Source organism: Notolabrus celidotus, chromosome 23 (assembly GCF_009762535.1).
Source record: "Notolabrus celidotus isolate fNotCel1 chromosome 23, fNotCel1.pri, whole genome shotgun sequence".
Classification (NCBI taxonomy): Eukaryota; Metazoa; Chordata; class Actinopteri; order Labriformes; family Labridae; genus Notolabrus; species Notolabrus celidotus.
The window spans coordinates 1,594,053-1,611,586 of NC_048294.1; the positions used below are offsets into that span (position 1 = coordinate 1,594,053).

Below are 17,534 nucleotides of genomic sequence, written 5' to 3' on the forward strand. Positions count from 1 at the left end.
CTGCCTGTCCGTCTGCTTCTATGGTGTCATCTATGATGAATAGCATTCCTCTTTGTTTTACTGCCCTCTACTGGTCTGGTGGTGTAGTGCAGTTACTTTTTTTTCTCCATACGTCACTGGCCTGATTTGCACAATCTACCTGGGGCTTCAGCCCGCGGTCGAAACACAGACAACAATGGGGGACCAGGAACCTTTTAGTTCAGGGGAAAGTAGTTCTGGGGGCTAAAAGACCCCGGAACTCTTGGTCCAAATGCACCTTAAGATGCACGTTGAAGAATCAAGGATTTGTTTTCTGCAGAGAAGAATAAACTGACTGAGTTTGTGAAAACGTTTCCTCTCTATGCAGGTGGTGAAGATCCTGGAGAAACACGAGCCGGGCCGCAGCAGCAGTGCGTTGAGTTTCCTCTCCAGTCACTCTAAGAACGATAACAGCGGCTCTGGGTCGTTACGCCTCGGCCCCATCCCGGCCGATGAAGCCAGCGCCGTCCAGAACTACGTGGAACACATGCTGTTCCTGTTAATGGAGGAAGAGGCCGGGCAAGGTGAGACCAGAAAGCTAAAAGCGTAATCAGAGCGAGATGTTTCGTAGTGTCTGTTCTAACTCTTGGAATTCACCGTCACCAGGAGGAGCCATGGGTCCCATCCTGGAGTTCGTGGTCCTGGAGGGCGTGATGGAGAGGCTGTTTCTGTGGAGCCTGAGGAGACAGTTCACGGAGGACATGAAGCTGGAGCAGCTCAGGATGTACCAGATGCTTCTGTCTCAGGCCCGGCAGCCGCTCCTGCACCATAAACCGGTTCTACGGCCGCTCATGATGCTGCTGGCGTCCTGCGCCGGAGCCGCAACAGGTGAGTTGAGTTTTATGGTAAGACAGGATGATAGATACCACTTTCATACATTTGGGTTTAATATTAGCTTAGCTTAGCTTAGCACAAATAATGGAGGTTGGGGGAAACTGCTAGCCTGGCTCTCACATTCAGGTCTCTTTATTTGACCCATTCAAAACTGGAAATGTAAATATGACGTTGCAAAGGATGTAACAACTTTATTTTCTGTGCTTTTATTTTGAAAGGATGCAAAAGAGACTTCTGCTAAATTTAAAGTTACAGAAGAAAAAGCCACAGCTGTAAGAATTAAAGCTCTTTATATCATGAAAGCTCAGTGGAGACTCATTAAAGTGTATTTTCTATCTAGGTACCAGGGTTACAGGGTTTCAACATTTTTCCTTTTCACAATCTGATGATACATTTTGCAATTCTTAAATCTCTCTAATCTACACAAAAACCCAGACTGCATTATTCTTGTGGATTTACCTCTTTCTGCCTAAAATAATAAATCAGTCTGAAGACTTTTCTTCAAACTCAGAGCAGCAGATGTTTAAAAAGCTCTCCCAGAGCAAACCGTTTTACAGGAAGTGGTTTTAGTGTAACCAGAAAAACGGTTTAAACAGTCACTTTTGTATGTAATGACCTGCGTTTCCCTCTCCAGACAGCGGGGGCGCCGTGGAGGCGGAGCTAGTCCTCCTGTTGAACCAGCTGTGTGTGGCTCTGGTCAAAGATCCCTCAGTGCTGGAACTGTTCTTCCACACCAGTGAGGACCAGGGAGCCGCCAACTTCCTGCTCTTCTCCTTACTCATACCATACACACACAGGTAGGTACACACACAGGTATACACACACACAGGTATACACGGACAAACACACACGTGTAACAAATACACACACAACAATAAGCACATAGGTTTACAGACTTTATGCAAAAACAAAAACACACACAGGTAAAACACACAGGTTATACACAGGTACACACACAGGTATACACGGACATACACACACATGTACAATAGATACACACAACAACTAATTAATACACACAAAGGTTAACAGGCAAAAACAAAAACACACAAAGGTAGGTACACAAAAAGGTACGCACATTGGTATACACAAAGAATACACACATGGGTGTACACACAGAAGCACGCTCAGCTAGGTACACACACTGATGCACACACTGGTACACACGCTGATATGAACACTTACACACTTTGGTATAAATAAGAAAATACACACCAGTACATACACAAGTAAGTATACACACACAGGTATACAAGACACACAAACACACACATACAATAAATACACACAACAAATTAATAAGCACACAGGTTTACAGGCAAAAACAAAAACACACACAAAGGTACACACACAAGTTTACACGAACAAACAAACACACACATGTACAATAAGTACACAGGTAGGTACACACAAAGGTTCAGACATTGGTATACACCAAGAATACATGCATGGTTAGGTACACACACAGATGTACACACTGGTACACACACTGATATGAACATATGCACAGAGATTCACACACTGTTATTTACAAGCAAATACACAAACAGGGAAGGTGTACACTGTGGTATAAACAAGCAAATACACACCAGTACACACACACAAGTAAGTATACACAAAGTACATAGATGTTCATATTTTGGATACACAGATGTACATAAAGTAAGCTAGGTACACACATGGTATACACACACATGGTATACACACACTAAAGGGAAGTAGGGTGAGGATGTACACAAGGATAGAGGTTAAAGGCACAAACAGGTGCACACACAATACAAACGTTTATGGTATACACACATTCAGGGTATATATTGGACATGTTGCAGGAAATGATTGATGAGTGTAGATATGATAACAGTGAGTATAACTTTGTTATCCCTCTCTCTCTTTCAGACAGGGTTCTGTCGGTCAGCAGGCCAGAGACGCTCTGCTGCTCATCATGTCTCTTTCAGCCTCTGATCCTCGAGTCGCCCAGCACATCGCCGAGAACACGTACTTCTGTCCCGTGAGTCCGAAAGAACACACAAACACACACTTTGAAATGTTACATCAAGGACAGAAAGCTTGGATTCGACTTAATTCAAGACTTTTGTGAGACTGTGATTCTGCTCTTTGTTTCATGGTCATGTTGTGTCTGCTGGAGTCTTAGAGTGATGAGGATTTGTTGAGGATCAGCGTCACTCAGTAGATTATACAGATAAACCAATAAGATCATTCCTCTTCCTTTTGCTTTCCTCTTTCTTGTAATTAAAATCAAACCCAACAAAAACTTCAAAAGACACGTTTTTAAAGTTTCTTTCACTTCTTCAGATGCGTTCAGTGATCCCATAGCTGTGTTCACACTCACAAGTATTAATATTAAATTAGTTAAACCACTAATCTTTGTAGAGTTTAAACAAGGTGAACCTCAGAGATGAAAAACAGCTTTAGAGTTTTTCTCTAAATACGCAGAACTCAAACTCACTCTGAAACACAGATTCTTCTTCATGAGTGAGATTCTGTTAAACTGAGAAGCAGTTTTTCAGTGCAGTGGATGAGTACTTTTCCCCCATTCATCTCCAGCATGCATTGTAATCTCATTATCACAAGTTATGTAATAAACTAACAAGCTCATTCTGCGTCCTCGGGGAATGTGATGATGTGTGACTGCAGAGAGAGAGAGAGAGAGAGAGGGGGTGAAAGAGGCAGAGAGGCAAACACAGCGGCAGTCAGTTTATATTTTGGGGTGAAAAGTGCCCCTTTTTACACCTCCTCACACTCTTTCCAAACAGAGCAGGTCTAGACCGTACTCTACGTTCTATTATGAACAAAAACCAACATCAAGACTGGATCAGATCCAGTCCCATCTTCCAGACAGGACTCAGTCTGATCTCATCTTAATCCACCATGAGCAGAGCACTTTGCAGCATTTAGCAAGTTACAGTGGCAAGGACAAACTTCCTTTAACAGGCAGAAACCTCCAGCAGGACCAGACTCATGTTAGACACACATCTGCTGAGACCTACCGTGTTGGAGAGAGGGATAGAGGGAGATGAAGAGAGAGAGAGAGAGAGAGAGAGAGAGAGAGAGAGAGAGAGAGAGAGAGAGAGGGGGGGGGGATAGAGAGAGAGAGAGAGAGAGAGAGAGAGAGAGAGAGAGAGAGGGATAGAGGGATACAGAGAGATGAAGAAAGAGAGAGAGAGAGAGAGAGGTAGAGAGGGATACAGGGAGATGAAGAGAGAGAGAGATGATAGTGGGGAGACAGATAGTAGTAGTTGTAGCAGGAGGACGTCTACGGCAGAGATGGAGAGGAACCTACGAGACAAGGGAGCTCAGGGACTCCAGAAAGGTCTATGGTTCTGAAGATATCAAGGTTACGAGTTTGGCGTGCGTGGCTGTCTTTGCTGAAAGGCGGGAACACTGTAGCTGTTAGCAAGGAGGCTAAAGACCGGACTGAACTCCACCTCTTTGCCTCTTGCTAGATCGACAGAAAGTTAGGTTGAGTCAGCATTTCCAATATGACGACCGCCAACGATTGGCTTCAATAATCCACTTCTGAAACAGATGGGTGATGTCACTGAGACTACATCCATGATAGAGCAGATTGTGGGCTATTGGCTATAACCCATCCTTTCTGAATTAACCCTTTGTGTGCTGTTGTATTGACATTATGTGCTGCCAGTGCAGAGAGCTTCATGAGTGGACATAGGCCCTAAAACCGGAGCTATTTCACTATAGAGCGTTAGCATGCTAAGTTTAGTTAAACAGTGTTTACCAAAGTTAAGGACTGACCGCTAACATTGCTAAAAGGAGACGAACACTAAAAGACAGGAAGTCGATTCACACTATAAGTGCATTTCAACCAAGAGTTCCGGGGTCTTTTAGCCACCCTGAACTAAAAGGTTCCTGGTCCCCCATTGTTGTCTGCGTTTGGACCGCAGGCTGAAGTCCCAGGTAGATTGTGCAAATCAGGCCAGTGACGTATGGAGGAAATAAAGTAAATGCTCTACACCACCAGACCAGTAGAGGGCAGTAACACAAAGACGAATGCCATTCATCACAGATGACACCATTGAAGCAGACGGACAGGCAGGTATCATTATGAGCAACACAAGAGTTAGCCTGTTAGCATGAAGAGACTCAGCTGGCGCTGTTTTAGATGGTGCTATATTTCATCACAGATGGATTCACTGAATCAACACGTGAGAGGAGATAAGCGCGAGTAGCAAAGACGTTTCAACACGGCTTTAAAATCCTTTTGAACTCAAAAAGCCGTGATCGCAGAGATCGGCCGGTGTTTTGGTTTAAACAGCGACCCTGTTAACTGGAGACTTTCAGCCGGATGCATCCCTCATAAACGTCTTTAGACGATCATTAAATATCTGATGAGGATATTTTGAAATCTTTTGAAACACTGCGGTTAATCTACCAATCAGACATGTTCAGTATTGCAGGCCCTGCCCCCTGAAAGCCCTGGGACCTTTGAAAAGTACTACCCCCCTAGCAGGGGCTTTTTAGGGGGGAGATATCTACCCCTGAACTAAATTTAGACCCTGGTTCCTCCTGTCGAAACGCATGTAGTTCAGGGTTTCAAGTTCCTCTGTTTACGACATCACTCCTGGTTTCTGCTTTGACTGTCTGTGAGAGATACAGAGGTGCAGGCTAAGAGACTGTAGCACGTGCTGCCTGTGTGTGTATCAGTGTGAATGAGTGTGTGTGTGTGTGTGCGTGCGTCAGATTTAAGCCCATGTAACCGCGCTCTGACCTCAATCTTTATGTAGGGAGCAGATTAGTAAAGCAGCGTGAGATTGGCTGGAACACAGAGAGGGATTAGTAAATCTGCACATGATTGGACGGCTGCCTGTTGGTTAACGAGACTGAAGGATGCAGCTGTTTACATTGTTGTTGTTGTTGTTTATGTTGACGCTTCCCTCACTCTTTCATCATAGAAACGATGAAGAGATTTGGTACAGTAAATACAAGGCTATTAATGGCAGGTAGTTAGCCTAGCTTAGCATAAAGACTAGGGCAAACTCTGGGCTCCTTGCTCCCTCAAAGGAGACTAAATCCACCTACAAGCGCCTACATCTCACATACTAGTCATTTGTAGACTTATGTAGAATTTCCAGTTTATGTTATGCTAAGCTAATCTTTTCACAGCTTAGCTAAACAGTTGATGAGGAAGTATTATCGATAGAAGTAGGTGACCAACTTTTCCTTCAGTGGCTCATTTCTCCTCCTGCCCTCCTTTTCTGCTATTTATAAAACAAAGACTCTGATCCGCTCTGGAATTTTAATTCACACATTTTAATTCCTGACCTGTATTTGTGTGATTACAGGTGCTGGCCACAGGTCTGTCCGGTCTGTACTCGTCTCTTCCGGCCCGGCTGCAGGTCTACAGTGAAGACTGGCACTGCCTGGACCAGGCGGACTGGCAGCAGGTAACCACGATGCCCCAGAATCTCGTCTTCTCAGTAAAAGACGTCCGTATGTCGAAGTGTTCAAAGTCTGATTCATTTGTTGTGGTTCTAACCTGATGTTTGGTCAACAGGTTCCGGCTCTCGTCCACTTCCTGCACTCCCTAGAGTTCTGCAGTGCTGTCACCAAGGTAAAACCTGCTCACACAAACACACTGATAAGCAGAAATGTGATGAGTCATGCTTCGAATAAGAGTATCCGTCTCCCCTTCAGGTCGCTCATCCGTCCATCCGGTCTCAGCTGCTGAACTACATCTATAACGGCTTCTTGGTGCCCGTTCTGGCTCCTGCTCTGCACAAGGTATCAAACCTCACCCCTCTTCGAGTCTGTGTTACCCCCTGTCCCTGTGGTTGATCTCATCATGTCTGTTCTGATGTCATCACGTCTGTGTTTGTAGCTGACGATAGAGGAGGTGATGACCACCACAGCGTACCTGGATCTCTTCCTGCGCTCCATCTCTGAGCCCGCCCTCCTGCAGACATTCCTGTCCTTCATCCTGCTGCACACACACGACAACGTGCACATACTGGACACGCTGGTCAGCAGGGTCAACACACCTTTCCAGGTAACACACTTACCCACAATCCCCTTTGTGTTTCCCCTTGCACTGTGTGAGCGAGCTAAATATGAACCTGATTTGTCCATCAGTTGGGGACGGTGTCGCTGGCTCTGTTCAGGACTCTGATTGGTCTCTTCTGCGAGGACGTGATGCTGCAGCTGGTGTTCAGGTCAGTCACAGGCTCGTGAATTGAAAGTTAAAGGCTCATTTTGTATTGAAGTTATGTAAGTGAAGGCCTTTTTTGGACTCCTAGTAAGAGTGCCGAGGGAGTCCCAAGGTGCCACACTTTGTTTTTAAAGAACTACTTTGAAAGATGTTTGAGGGGGCACCAGAATTGTTCCTGGTGCATGCTGGGACTGAGCAGGATTCATCCATGTGTCCTCAGGTATTTGATTCCCTGCAGTCACCTCAGCAGGAGGCAGCAGTGGTCCCTGAAGCAGAGGGATTGCTACTCCTCCAGCGCGGCCTCCTTCCTGCTCCTCATGCCCTCCTGGTGCCCCGGTGGCCTCAACAACGCAAACATGCACTCACAGTCAGAGCACATCCACTGGCCCAAAGGAGCAGGTCAGTACGACTTGTAGAGGTGAAACAGAAGTGACGTACAAGAAGATGCTGACTATCATAAAGGATTGTTCTGTTTCTTTCAGATCTGTCAGTTTCAGATAGCGTGGGTTACTGTCGCGGCTCGGACTTCCTGATGGATGTGAACTATCTTCATTACCTCTGGGATGCCCGTGAAGCCATCTCAACTTCCAACAGGTTGGTTGAAACAAGTTGTTCAAACTTATGGTTCTCTGTCAGGATAGTATTCCTTCTATCAGTCCTACTGAGTGTCGTCTTTCTTTTCGCAGGGCGTGTCAGTTCTGGTCAGCGCCGTACGATGGAATAAACCCTCTACCTCAGGAATACCGATCAGACACGCCAGCTAACGACAAAGAGAGCGAGGCAGAGATCGTGTGCCGAGCAAAGAGCGACTCCATCTCCTCTTTGGAAATCCCTCCTCAGGCCTTGGTCCTCTCTCCAACCCTGTCCTCCTCGGATACCGTCTCCACAAGCAACCAGGCAGGAAGAGCCAACTCTGTCTTAGAGCTGGAGTGGGACGACATCTTTGCAGAGGAGGATGCTTGTCTACCGGCAGTGATGATGAACACGCCCCTCACAAACGGCAGCATGACCATGGAGGTCGACAGGTCCATCTCCACGCCCTCACCTCCCGGGCACATCCAGGAGCTGCGACGGACCGCAACAAGGCTGGTGCACGGCTCGTACGTGGAGGAGTCTGAGTTCCAGGATGACGTTCTCGTTTATGATCTCGTCGCCAAGAATGACACAAAGGCGGCCATCTTGGAGCGGATCATGGCAGCGAATCGACGGGCACGTGGGAACATCTCAAACGGCCCGCAAGTGTCGCCCGCGGGGACGACGACAAAAATAACGACCATGCTAACAACAACAGGGAGGACGGTACTGGAAACGGTTAACAGTATAATGTCGACAAGGAGGCGGAGCGAGGATGGAGGGAAAGAGGAAAGAAGGAGTGAGGATAGTGGACATGAGGTGAGGAGGAGAAGCGAGGACAATGGCAAGGAGACAGGGAGGAGGAAGGAGGAAAGAGAAGATGAGATGAAGAGGATAGATGAACAAGAAGAGCCAAACGGGCAGCAGTGTTACACAAATGGTTTTGATGTTCAGCATCCAATCGTCAGCGAAGGTGATGATACCGATGAAGATAGTAAGACGACCAATCATATACAACCAACGCACCACCAGCACACACGCCACAACAAACAACATCCAACGCCATATTCATTAACAGCTGCTCTACCCAATGGCCATTCAGAGTTCGAGCAACATGACCCTTTAGTTCCTGACGCCAAACCTTTAAGTCTTCCTGTCAACAACATCAACAATAACAATGACTTCCTGACCCAGTACTACGAGCTCATGCTCTCTTTAGGGGTGGAGCCAGACTGCAACAACATCGCAGACGATATAGGCGTGTTCCGGAGGCGAGTCAGAGGGTTGAGGCAAAAACTGGAGGAGGAGGACGGCCTTGGTGAGGACTTTGCTCTCAGCACATTATGGGACAGGAGAGGGAAAGAGGTGGAAGAGGCGGAGATGGAAGAGGAAGAAGAGCAAGAGGACGGAGAGGAGAGTAGAAGCAGCAGTAAGGACGGTGGCAAGAGGAATGAGGTTCCTTTTACAGGTCCATTCATAAGTGTCCTGTTGTCAAGGCTGGAGAACCTTCTGGAAAACTCTATCGCGGTGAACCTGCTGGTGACAGGCATCCTCGCCCAGCTGGCCTCGTACCCGCAACCTCTTCTGAGATCCTTCCTGCTCACCAAGGACCCACAAAACCAACCTAACGTTCGAACACTGTACCAGGTAACAACCACATACATGGGAAACTGATCTAAGGTGCTGGTCTAACTTTGCGTGTGCTGCAGACCTGTGCATGAATGTGTGTTTGTGTTTGTAGGTGTTGGTGTCAGTGCACGCTCAGATCGAGCGCTACGTGGCAGCCAGACCAGATTATCCTGCCCTGGTCACTCAGGCCTGGAGGTTCCTGTTGGTTAAAGACCAGGATAGCAAGTTTAGAGGTAAATGAATACACACATAAATATACACTACATTATATCAACCCCCCTCCCACCCCCCCAAACCCTGATGCAGATCCTTGGGAATTTAAAATCCTGACCCTTGAAAGATGGAATCATGTGAACAGAGGAACTCTGGGACTTCAAACCATTGGAATAAAGGACCTCTGGAAAGTTGGACCTTGGGAAAATAGGAACTTTGAATCCTAGGATCTCAGCAAATACACTTTTACAAATTTAGGACCTTGGGAACTAATTAGTCTTGGAACATCGGACCTGAGCAACATCGGACTTTGGAAATAGAGGACCCTAATAATTTGAGCCCTTGGAAGCTATGGATCACTCGAACACTTGACCTTTGGCCTGTAGGACCTTGGAACCTCAGGTCCCTGGAAACATCGAGCTTAGAAAGTAAGGAACCTGGGAACTGGTGCCTCAGGAAACCAGGACTCTTGGAACATCTTGAAATGGACCTTGGGGAAAAAAGGTCCCTGAGACACTTGGGGCCCTCAGAGTAAAGGACTTTGAAAACTTGGAGCCCATGGAACATGTGATCTTAGAAATATCTGACCTTGGAATATAGGCCTTGGGAACACAAAACCTTTATAAATTTTTATATTGGAATTTTGGGAATGTTTTGGGAACATCAGGACTTCAGACACTGAAGACACAAATGTGGGACCCTGGAACTAAAGGCATCAAGAACTTAGGACCCATGGGACATAGGGCTTTAGAAATATAGGACTTTGGGAAAAAAGGGCTTTGGGATCTTTGGAACATAGGATTTCTGGAATATAGTCCCCTTGGGAATAGACCCTTGGTATTTTCATGACCCCAATAATATAGGACTTTGGCAACATTGAACCTTTGGAATTGAGGACCCTTGAATAAAAGACCTTCGGATCTTGTAAACCCTATAACAAGGAACCTTAGGAACATATGGTCCTGGGATTATTGGACCTCTGGAACTTTGGACTCCTGAGAACCCTAGACACAGAAGCACCCTAGACACATAGATGTGTAGAAGGAGGACATTTCTTATGTACCATCACAGTGTAACATATTTTTTCTTCTTTTCAGAGTGCCTCGAGTCTCATGAAGGCAATGTTATCCCGGATCCCACTCTTCCGAATGGTTCTGCGAGGAACGCTCTGGCTTTGCCTCCTCTAGCCGTTTTGCCCCCCTGCCCTCAAATCCCCCCCCAAGCCAAGAGCAGAGTGTTTGCAATCATCATGTATGCCGAGTTCCTAAAGGAGCTGGCCGCCATCGCCCAGGAGCACAGCATCACGTTGGACTGTTCTGCTGAGGAGTAATGGGAGCAAACCAGTCCAGCTGGGGAAATCCAGCATTAATTCATCACTGAGAAACAAACTGAAGCTGAAATCCAAGAAGCTGCTGATCGACTAACGGCACAAGAGTTTCTGAAATCCCTCAAATTAAAAAGCACTAAAAATGCACATACAAGAATGCAACAGATTGAAGCAACTCATGTTGATATTTTTATGCATATATGTTTATATTCCTGGGAGCACTTGAATATTTTTGACCATATTTGAATATGGATTATATTTATACATACATTGGAGATTATTTTGAACATAAATCCGTGTTACCTATATTTATGAGATCGGTGCGAAATGTTTTTTTATGCTCTCTCTGAAACGGTTGCATTTCTATTTAATAAGGAAAATTAATGCAGTTTGAAGTTTTGTATCTAACTTAAATTCTGTGGTGGTCATTTTAAATCATGCTGTTCATACCTTGGATGGGAAACTTGATCCGCAACCCCACTTGAAAAAAAAGAACATGACTTCATGTAAAAGTTTCAACATTTAAACGCAGAAACAACAGGAATTTAATTTATTAGTGAGCCAGCTAGCGATCTTAGCTTCTAGCAAACAAGCTAGTAGGTTTCTGAAAGCTCCTGTGAGGACCTCTTAATTTTGATACCCCCTGTGGACAAACTGGTATCTCTTACCGAACACTAATGCCTGAACAGTCAAAATATAAGTATTATATCTTCTTGATGATGGCTTGAATTGACTTCTGTGGCTCATACAGAGGGAACCGTATTCATTTCAGACCTTTTCAAAACCAGCTGAAATTCCTCACTGTAGCTTTAAAATTAATTTCACACTTTAAATTTAAACAAATGAAACTTTAAATTGGATGTTTTGTGGAGGGAAGGAACCAAGACTATTAAACCTAAGGCCTAAATATGCTTTCCTCACTTAACACCAGAACTATCTCCACATGATCGACGTTTTTAAATTCATACAGTAAACAAACTGTCTCCTTCTTTTCTTCCATTATGTCTTATTTTCTTACTCTGTAGAGTTTGACTCAACAGTTAAAATTTGCAAACACCACTAAGCACTACTGATATATTTTTTACTACAGGACTTAGTCGATTAAGTTTTATTCAAACTGAGTCAGTGTTTGATTCACAGAGCCAACTAGCCATCTTAGCTAGCAGGTTGCATGGACTAAAGGTTTACGCTGGGCTGTGGGTTTCTGAAAGCATATTTAAAGCTCCTGTGAGGACTTTTTGGATTGTGTTGATTTTGGCGCCCCCTTAAGAACAAACTGGACAGAACAGTCAATCATTATCAAACAGCAAAATATAAGTATTATATCTTCTTGATTATGGCCTATATTTACTTCTGTGGCTCATACAGAGGGAACGGTATTCATTTCAGACCTTTTAACCTTCAAAGAAATAGACAGCCGGCGGCGGCTTCTTATTCTTAAATGTTTGATAACTTTTGAACCACTAATCCAATCAACAAGCTTTAAAAACTCAGTTATGGTGGACATTCTCAGCTTTCCGTTGATACCACATTTTTCTTATTCAGCATTTTCAAAGTAAATTCAAGAGAGTCTGGTGCCCCCAAAGATGGTCTAGGTCTTTAAGGGTTAAAAACTAGCTAAAATTCCTCACAGGACCTTTAAAAGGAATTTCACACTTTGAATTTGAACAAATGAAACTTTAAATTTGATTTCATGTAAGAGAAGAAACCATGACTTTTAAGTCTAAGGCCTAAATGTGCTTCTCTGACTAACCAGAACTAAGTTTTTATCCGGGTTTAAATTGATACAATAAACAGGAGACGGACAAATATAAATTTTTGTATTATTAATTCATTCATTCGAACAAATTATCTCCTTCTTTCCTTCCATAATGTCTTATTTTCTTACTCTGTAGAGTTTGACTCAACAGTTAAAATTTGCAAACACCACTAAGCACTACTGATATATTTTCTTAACTCCTCCTCTACAGGACTTAATCGATTAAATGTAATGTTACGTTTTATTCAAACTGAGTCAGTGTTTGATTCACAGAGCCAACTAGCCATCTCAGCTCCTAGCAAACAAGCTAGCAGGTTGCATGGACTAAAGGTTTACGCTGGGCTTTCGGTTTCTGAAAGCATATTTAAAGCTCCTGTGAGGACTTTTTGGATTGTGTTGATTTTGCCCCCCCCTTAAGGACAAACTGGACAGAACAGTCAATCAGTAAAAACAGCAAAATATAAGTATTATATCTTCTTGATTATGGCATATATTTACTTTTGTGGCTCATACAGAGGGAACCGTATTCATTTCAGACCTTTTAAAAACTAGCTAAAATTCCTCACAGGACCTTTAAAAGGAATTTCACACTTTGAATTTGAACAAATGAAACTTTAAATTTGATTTCATGTAAGAGAAGAAACCATGACTGTTAAGTCTAAGGCCTAAATGTGCTTCTCTGACTAACCAGAACTAAGTTTTTATCCGGGTTTAAATTGATACAATAAACAGGAGACGGACAAATATACATTTTTTGTATTATTAATTCATTAATTCGAACAAATTATCTCCTTCTGTCCTTCCATAATGTCTTATTTTCTTACTCTGTAGAGTTTGACTCAACAGTTAAAATTTGCAAACACCACTAAGCACTACTGATATATTTTCTTAACTCCTCCTCTACAGGACTTAGTCGATTAAATGTTAAGTTTGTTAAAGCTGACTCAGTGTTTGTTCTGGAGCTGTGTATCTCTCTCTTCGCCCTTCCTCTTGTGTTGTTACGGTCTTCACCTGTGATTCATTGAAGCAGAAAGTCCCACCTGAAAATGTAAAAGTCTCATACTTTGAATTTGACGCTCAGTTGTTGATCAGTTGTGTCTTTCTGTTTTCCTGATGTGTCTTCGTATGCAAACAAAAAACACACACATGTAAAGTGAAAACGCCTTACTTTAACCTGCAGAGATTTTAGAACCCAAGATGCACAAAAGGATGCGTCTTCATGTCTTACACAAACATCAGATCTGGATTCATCTGTTTCTTTAAGTGTGTGATTTTTGTTGACAGTTTTCTTCGTCTCCATCTTCACCTGAACACATCCTCTGTAATGCTCCTACGGTGTTCACCTGTGCTGCATTTAAAGACAGTAGACTTCATGAAATATATTCCTGACTTGAATCTTCAAACACATCATGATGTAAATATCTGGACCATTCATTGTGTCTTCAAACCAATCTGGACTCCTGGACTGTGTGTCAGTGCTGCCACCTGCTGGTCAACCAGAGCTGCATCACACTTCTTCTTCTTCCATTAACCATGTGTAGTCTCGTCATTTGGAATAAAATTGCCAAAACGATGATGAAAATATTGAAACAGTTTTTTTTTTTACCATCAGAAAAAAGCGGTAATAAATCCTTCAGATGTTTAATGTGTTTGTATTTATGTTTCATTCTTTGTTTGGCATGATTCTTTAAAAGATGTCGGTGTTTCAGGAGGTTTCAGCTCCTCTTTAGCCGGCTGAAGCCTTTCCTTACAGCAGGGGTGTCAAACATGCGGCTTGTGGGCCAAAACCGGCCCACCAGAGGTTCCAATCCGGCCCGCGGATGACTTCCAACCCTCTGTCCAGGTCTTACTAGACTGCCTCTATGATGTTCGATCTTGGATGGAAGTGAACTTTTTCTCCATGAACAAAAATAAAACAGAGATTATTTTATTTGGCCAACAAACTCTGTTGGATGGCTCTGATAGCACCATTGGCACCCTTAAGCCTTACTGTCACCCTTCTGAAAGGAACCTCTGTGTTATTTTGGACCGTGACTTTAAGTGTGACAAGCAGATCAGCTCTATTATTAAAACAAGCTTCTTTCAGTTCAGACTGTTAGCAGAAGTGAAGCCTTAACTTCCCAGAAATGATTTCCAGAGAGTGATTCTCATCTTTGTTACATCACGCTTAGATTACTGTAACTCTTTGTTTGTTGGTCTTGAACAGTCAGCACTGCGCCGTCTACAGGAAGTCCAAAATGCAGCCGCCCGCCTGCTGACTGGAAAGAAACGGCGTGATCACATCAGTCCTGTCCTTGAGTCTTTGCACTGGTTGCCTGTGAACTTTAGGATCCAGTTCAAGGTTTTATTCATTATCTTTAAGTGTTTAAATGGTCTGTCACCGTCTTATTTATCAGACCTTGTACAGCCTCACAGAACTTCCACAGCACTTAGGTCATCAAACCAGCTGCTCCTGGCAGTACCTCGGTCCAGACTCTTTACTCATGGGGACAGAGCCTTCTCAGGGGCGGCCCCAAAGCTGTGGAACAGCCTACCTCTCCAGGTTAGAGCTGCACAGTCTGTGGAGCAGACTGAAAACCTATCTTTACTCCTCTGCGTTCAGTCCAAGCTAAACAAGAATCCTTGGCTTCTTACTTCTTTACTCTTTTTATTTCCTAAATTGAGCTCTTACTATTCTTTTAATGTTATTATTTATTGTTATATTTGTGTATGATTAGATTGTATTTTAATAACTGTACAGCACTTTGGTCAACTGAGGTTATTTTAAATGTGCATTGACTACTGCAGCTCTCTACTGGCAGGCCTCCCTGCATTCACAGTTAAACCTCTGCAAATGATCCAGAACGCAGCAGCAGCACGTCTGGTCTTCAACCAGCCTAGGACAGCTCATGTCACTCCCCTGCTCATGCAGCTACACTGGCTTCCAGTTGCAGCTCGCATCAGATACAAAACTCTAATCATGACTTACAAAGCAGGAACCAAAACCGCTCCAGTTTAACTGCAACCCCTCATCCAGGTCTACTGCCCTTCTCGCCTGCTACGCTCAGCCTCTGAAAGGCGCCTAGTGCTTCCAGCACACAAGGCCTCAAAATCACTAGCTGGACTCTTCTCTTCTGTTGTCCCTAAATGGTGGAATGAATCGTCCAACTCCATTCGATCTGCAGAGTCCCTCTCTACTTTCAAAAGACAGCTAAAGACCCAGCTCTTTAGGAAGCACTATGCACTTAGCTAGACTGTTCTCCACTGTTGTCCCCAGTGACAGATCATGTCTTCCAGCTACAGTTGACTCACACTGTCCTGCTCTACTCTGGGAATCTGTTCAGGTCTGGAGTGACCCAGCACTTGGTACTTTGGTCATTATTGTGGTGATGTTAATTATTGATGATGACAATGGAAGGTCTTAAAGGGGACATATCACGCTTTTTTCATCAATATATATTGGTCTAAGAGGTCCCCAAAACATGTCTTTAAAGTTTATGCTCAAAAAAACACTTTGAAATCAGATTTTGGTCTGCCTGAAAAGTCCTCTTCTTCATTCCTCATCAGAACACTCTGTTTTCCCTCTGACCACGCCCCCTCCGGAAGTGGATGTGCCTCGGCTCTCCACGTTGATCTAATGTTTACATGTTGGCTGAATATACACGGCTGCTCAGAGATCGCGTTACTTCAACCCTCTGAATCTGATCCTGACGGAGAGGCGCCTGTAGCAGGACCTTTCTGAACGATTGGTCACAGATTTAGTGTTTCTTGTTGTTTTATTTATCAGTATGTAGACGTGTGTCTTGGTACACAGCTACAGCTACAGCTACAGCTACAGCTACAGCTACAGTTACAGCTACAGCTACAGCTACAGCTACAGCTATGAACATATAGCTATGTGGCTATGCTAATTAGCGCTAGCACTTATCCATGACAAATAAAAATCATCCACTAGATCTTCAAATCTGCAGACGTGGGGAGTAAAACCGACCTTTGTGTTTATTAAGACAGCCTACAACTAGCATGCCTCCCTCCTAAGCTCCTTGTTAGCACATGTGTGCAGGTAATGAAAAACGGAGGAGGGATTCAGTATTATTTTATACAGTCTATGGACTGAACAAGCTCCGAGCTCTGACTCCGTGACAGACCGGATATTGTTGTTACGTAACAAAAACACTGAAGTCTGAAACGGCTCGTTTCACACACATTTACAGAAAGGTGGAGAAATCAGAACAGGGGCAGAATGGATTTTTTTCATTCTCGGGGGGTTTGTAGACAGGGACACATATTTCAGGTAAAGAACCATTAAAAAGTCAATTTTGCATGATATGTCACCTTTAAATGGTTTGGTTGCTTCATTGTAGATGTTCCTTATTTACTTTGTGCATTGCCTTTACACTGATTGGCAGTACCTGCACCCAAATGGACTTGAAGCACTTTGTTCCTCTTACTGATCTTGTTTCCTCTTGTCTAGATCTTTGCTTGTGTTGTTCTCATTCTCGTATGTACGTCGCTTTGGATAAAAGCGTCTGCTAAATGACATTGTAACATTATAACATTGTAACATTGTAACATTGTAACATTGTAACATAAATAAAGCTTGACTTGACTTGACTTCCCAAAATGAAAGAATTACAGAGAAGACATTAACTGCAATTTTTCAATAAAAGTAACTGCTCTATCAGATTTAGAGTTCTCTGGGGGTTGCATACAATCATTGTGCTGATGGAGCGCACTTGAACAACACAGGTGAGTGGTAAACCTGCATGTTTGGTGTGTCCGCTGCAGGTTTCAGTGTTTAAAGAATATAATATTCGGCCTCACGATGAGACTCATCAGAGCGAAAAATACAACAGCTGTTTTAGTAAAAATATAGTTCATTAAATGTGAACATTTTCAGATTTTTTGCACTAAAACTAAGGGAAATATTTATAGTTGTCCTTCTTTATAGGTTATTATGTTGTGATTTTACTTGTGCGGCCCACTTGAGATCAAATTGGGCTGTGAAATGAGTTTGA

General features: G+C 43.6%; 1 protein-coding gene across 2 annotated transcripts in view; it reads left to right on the plus strand.

Annotated features, from left to right (window-relative positions):
- LOC117807838 (protein FAM160A1-like) overlaps window positions 1-10,944 on the plus strand; it is an 18,371-nt gene extending 7,427 nt beyond the window's left edge. For both annotated transcript variants that reach the window (XM_034677247.1, XM_034677246.1), the window contains exons 4-17: window positions 347-542; window positions 625-846; window positions 1,487-1,649; window positions 2,749-2,860; window positions 6,174-6,275; window positions 6,386-6,442; window positions 6,526-6,612; window positions 6,710-6,877; window positions 6,961-7,040; window positions 7,257-7,435; window positions 7,519-7,630; window positions 7,723-9,256; window positions 9,351-9,471; window positions 10,549-10,944. In XM_034677247.1, the coding sequence (XP_034533138.1) occupies window positions 347-542; window positions 625-846; window positions 1,487-1,649; window positions 2,749-2,860; window positions 6,174-6,275; window positions 6,386-6,442; window positions 6,526-6,612; window positions 6,710-6,877; window positions 6,961-7,040; window positions 7,257-7,435; window positions 7,519-7,630; window positions 7,723-9,256; window positions 9,351-9,471; window positions 10,549-10,781 (3,366 nt within the window). In that variant the 3' untranslated portion in view covers window positions 10,782-10,944. The remainder of the gene's footprint in view (window positions 1-346; window positions 543-624; window positions 847-1,486; window positions 1,650-2,748; window positions 2,861-6,173; window positions 6,276-6,385; window positions 6,443-6,525; window positions 6,613-6,709; window positions 6,878-6,960; window positions 7,041-7,256; window positions 7,436-7,518; window positions 7,631-7,722; window positions 9,257-9,350; window positions 9,472-10,548) is intronic.
- The last annotated feature ends 6,590 nt before the right edge of the window (window positions 10,945-17,534 follow it).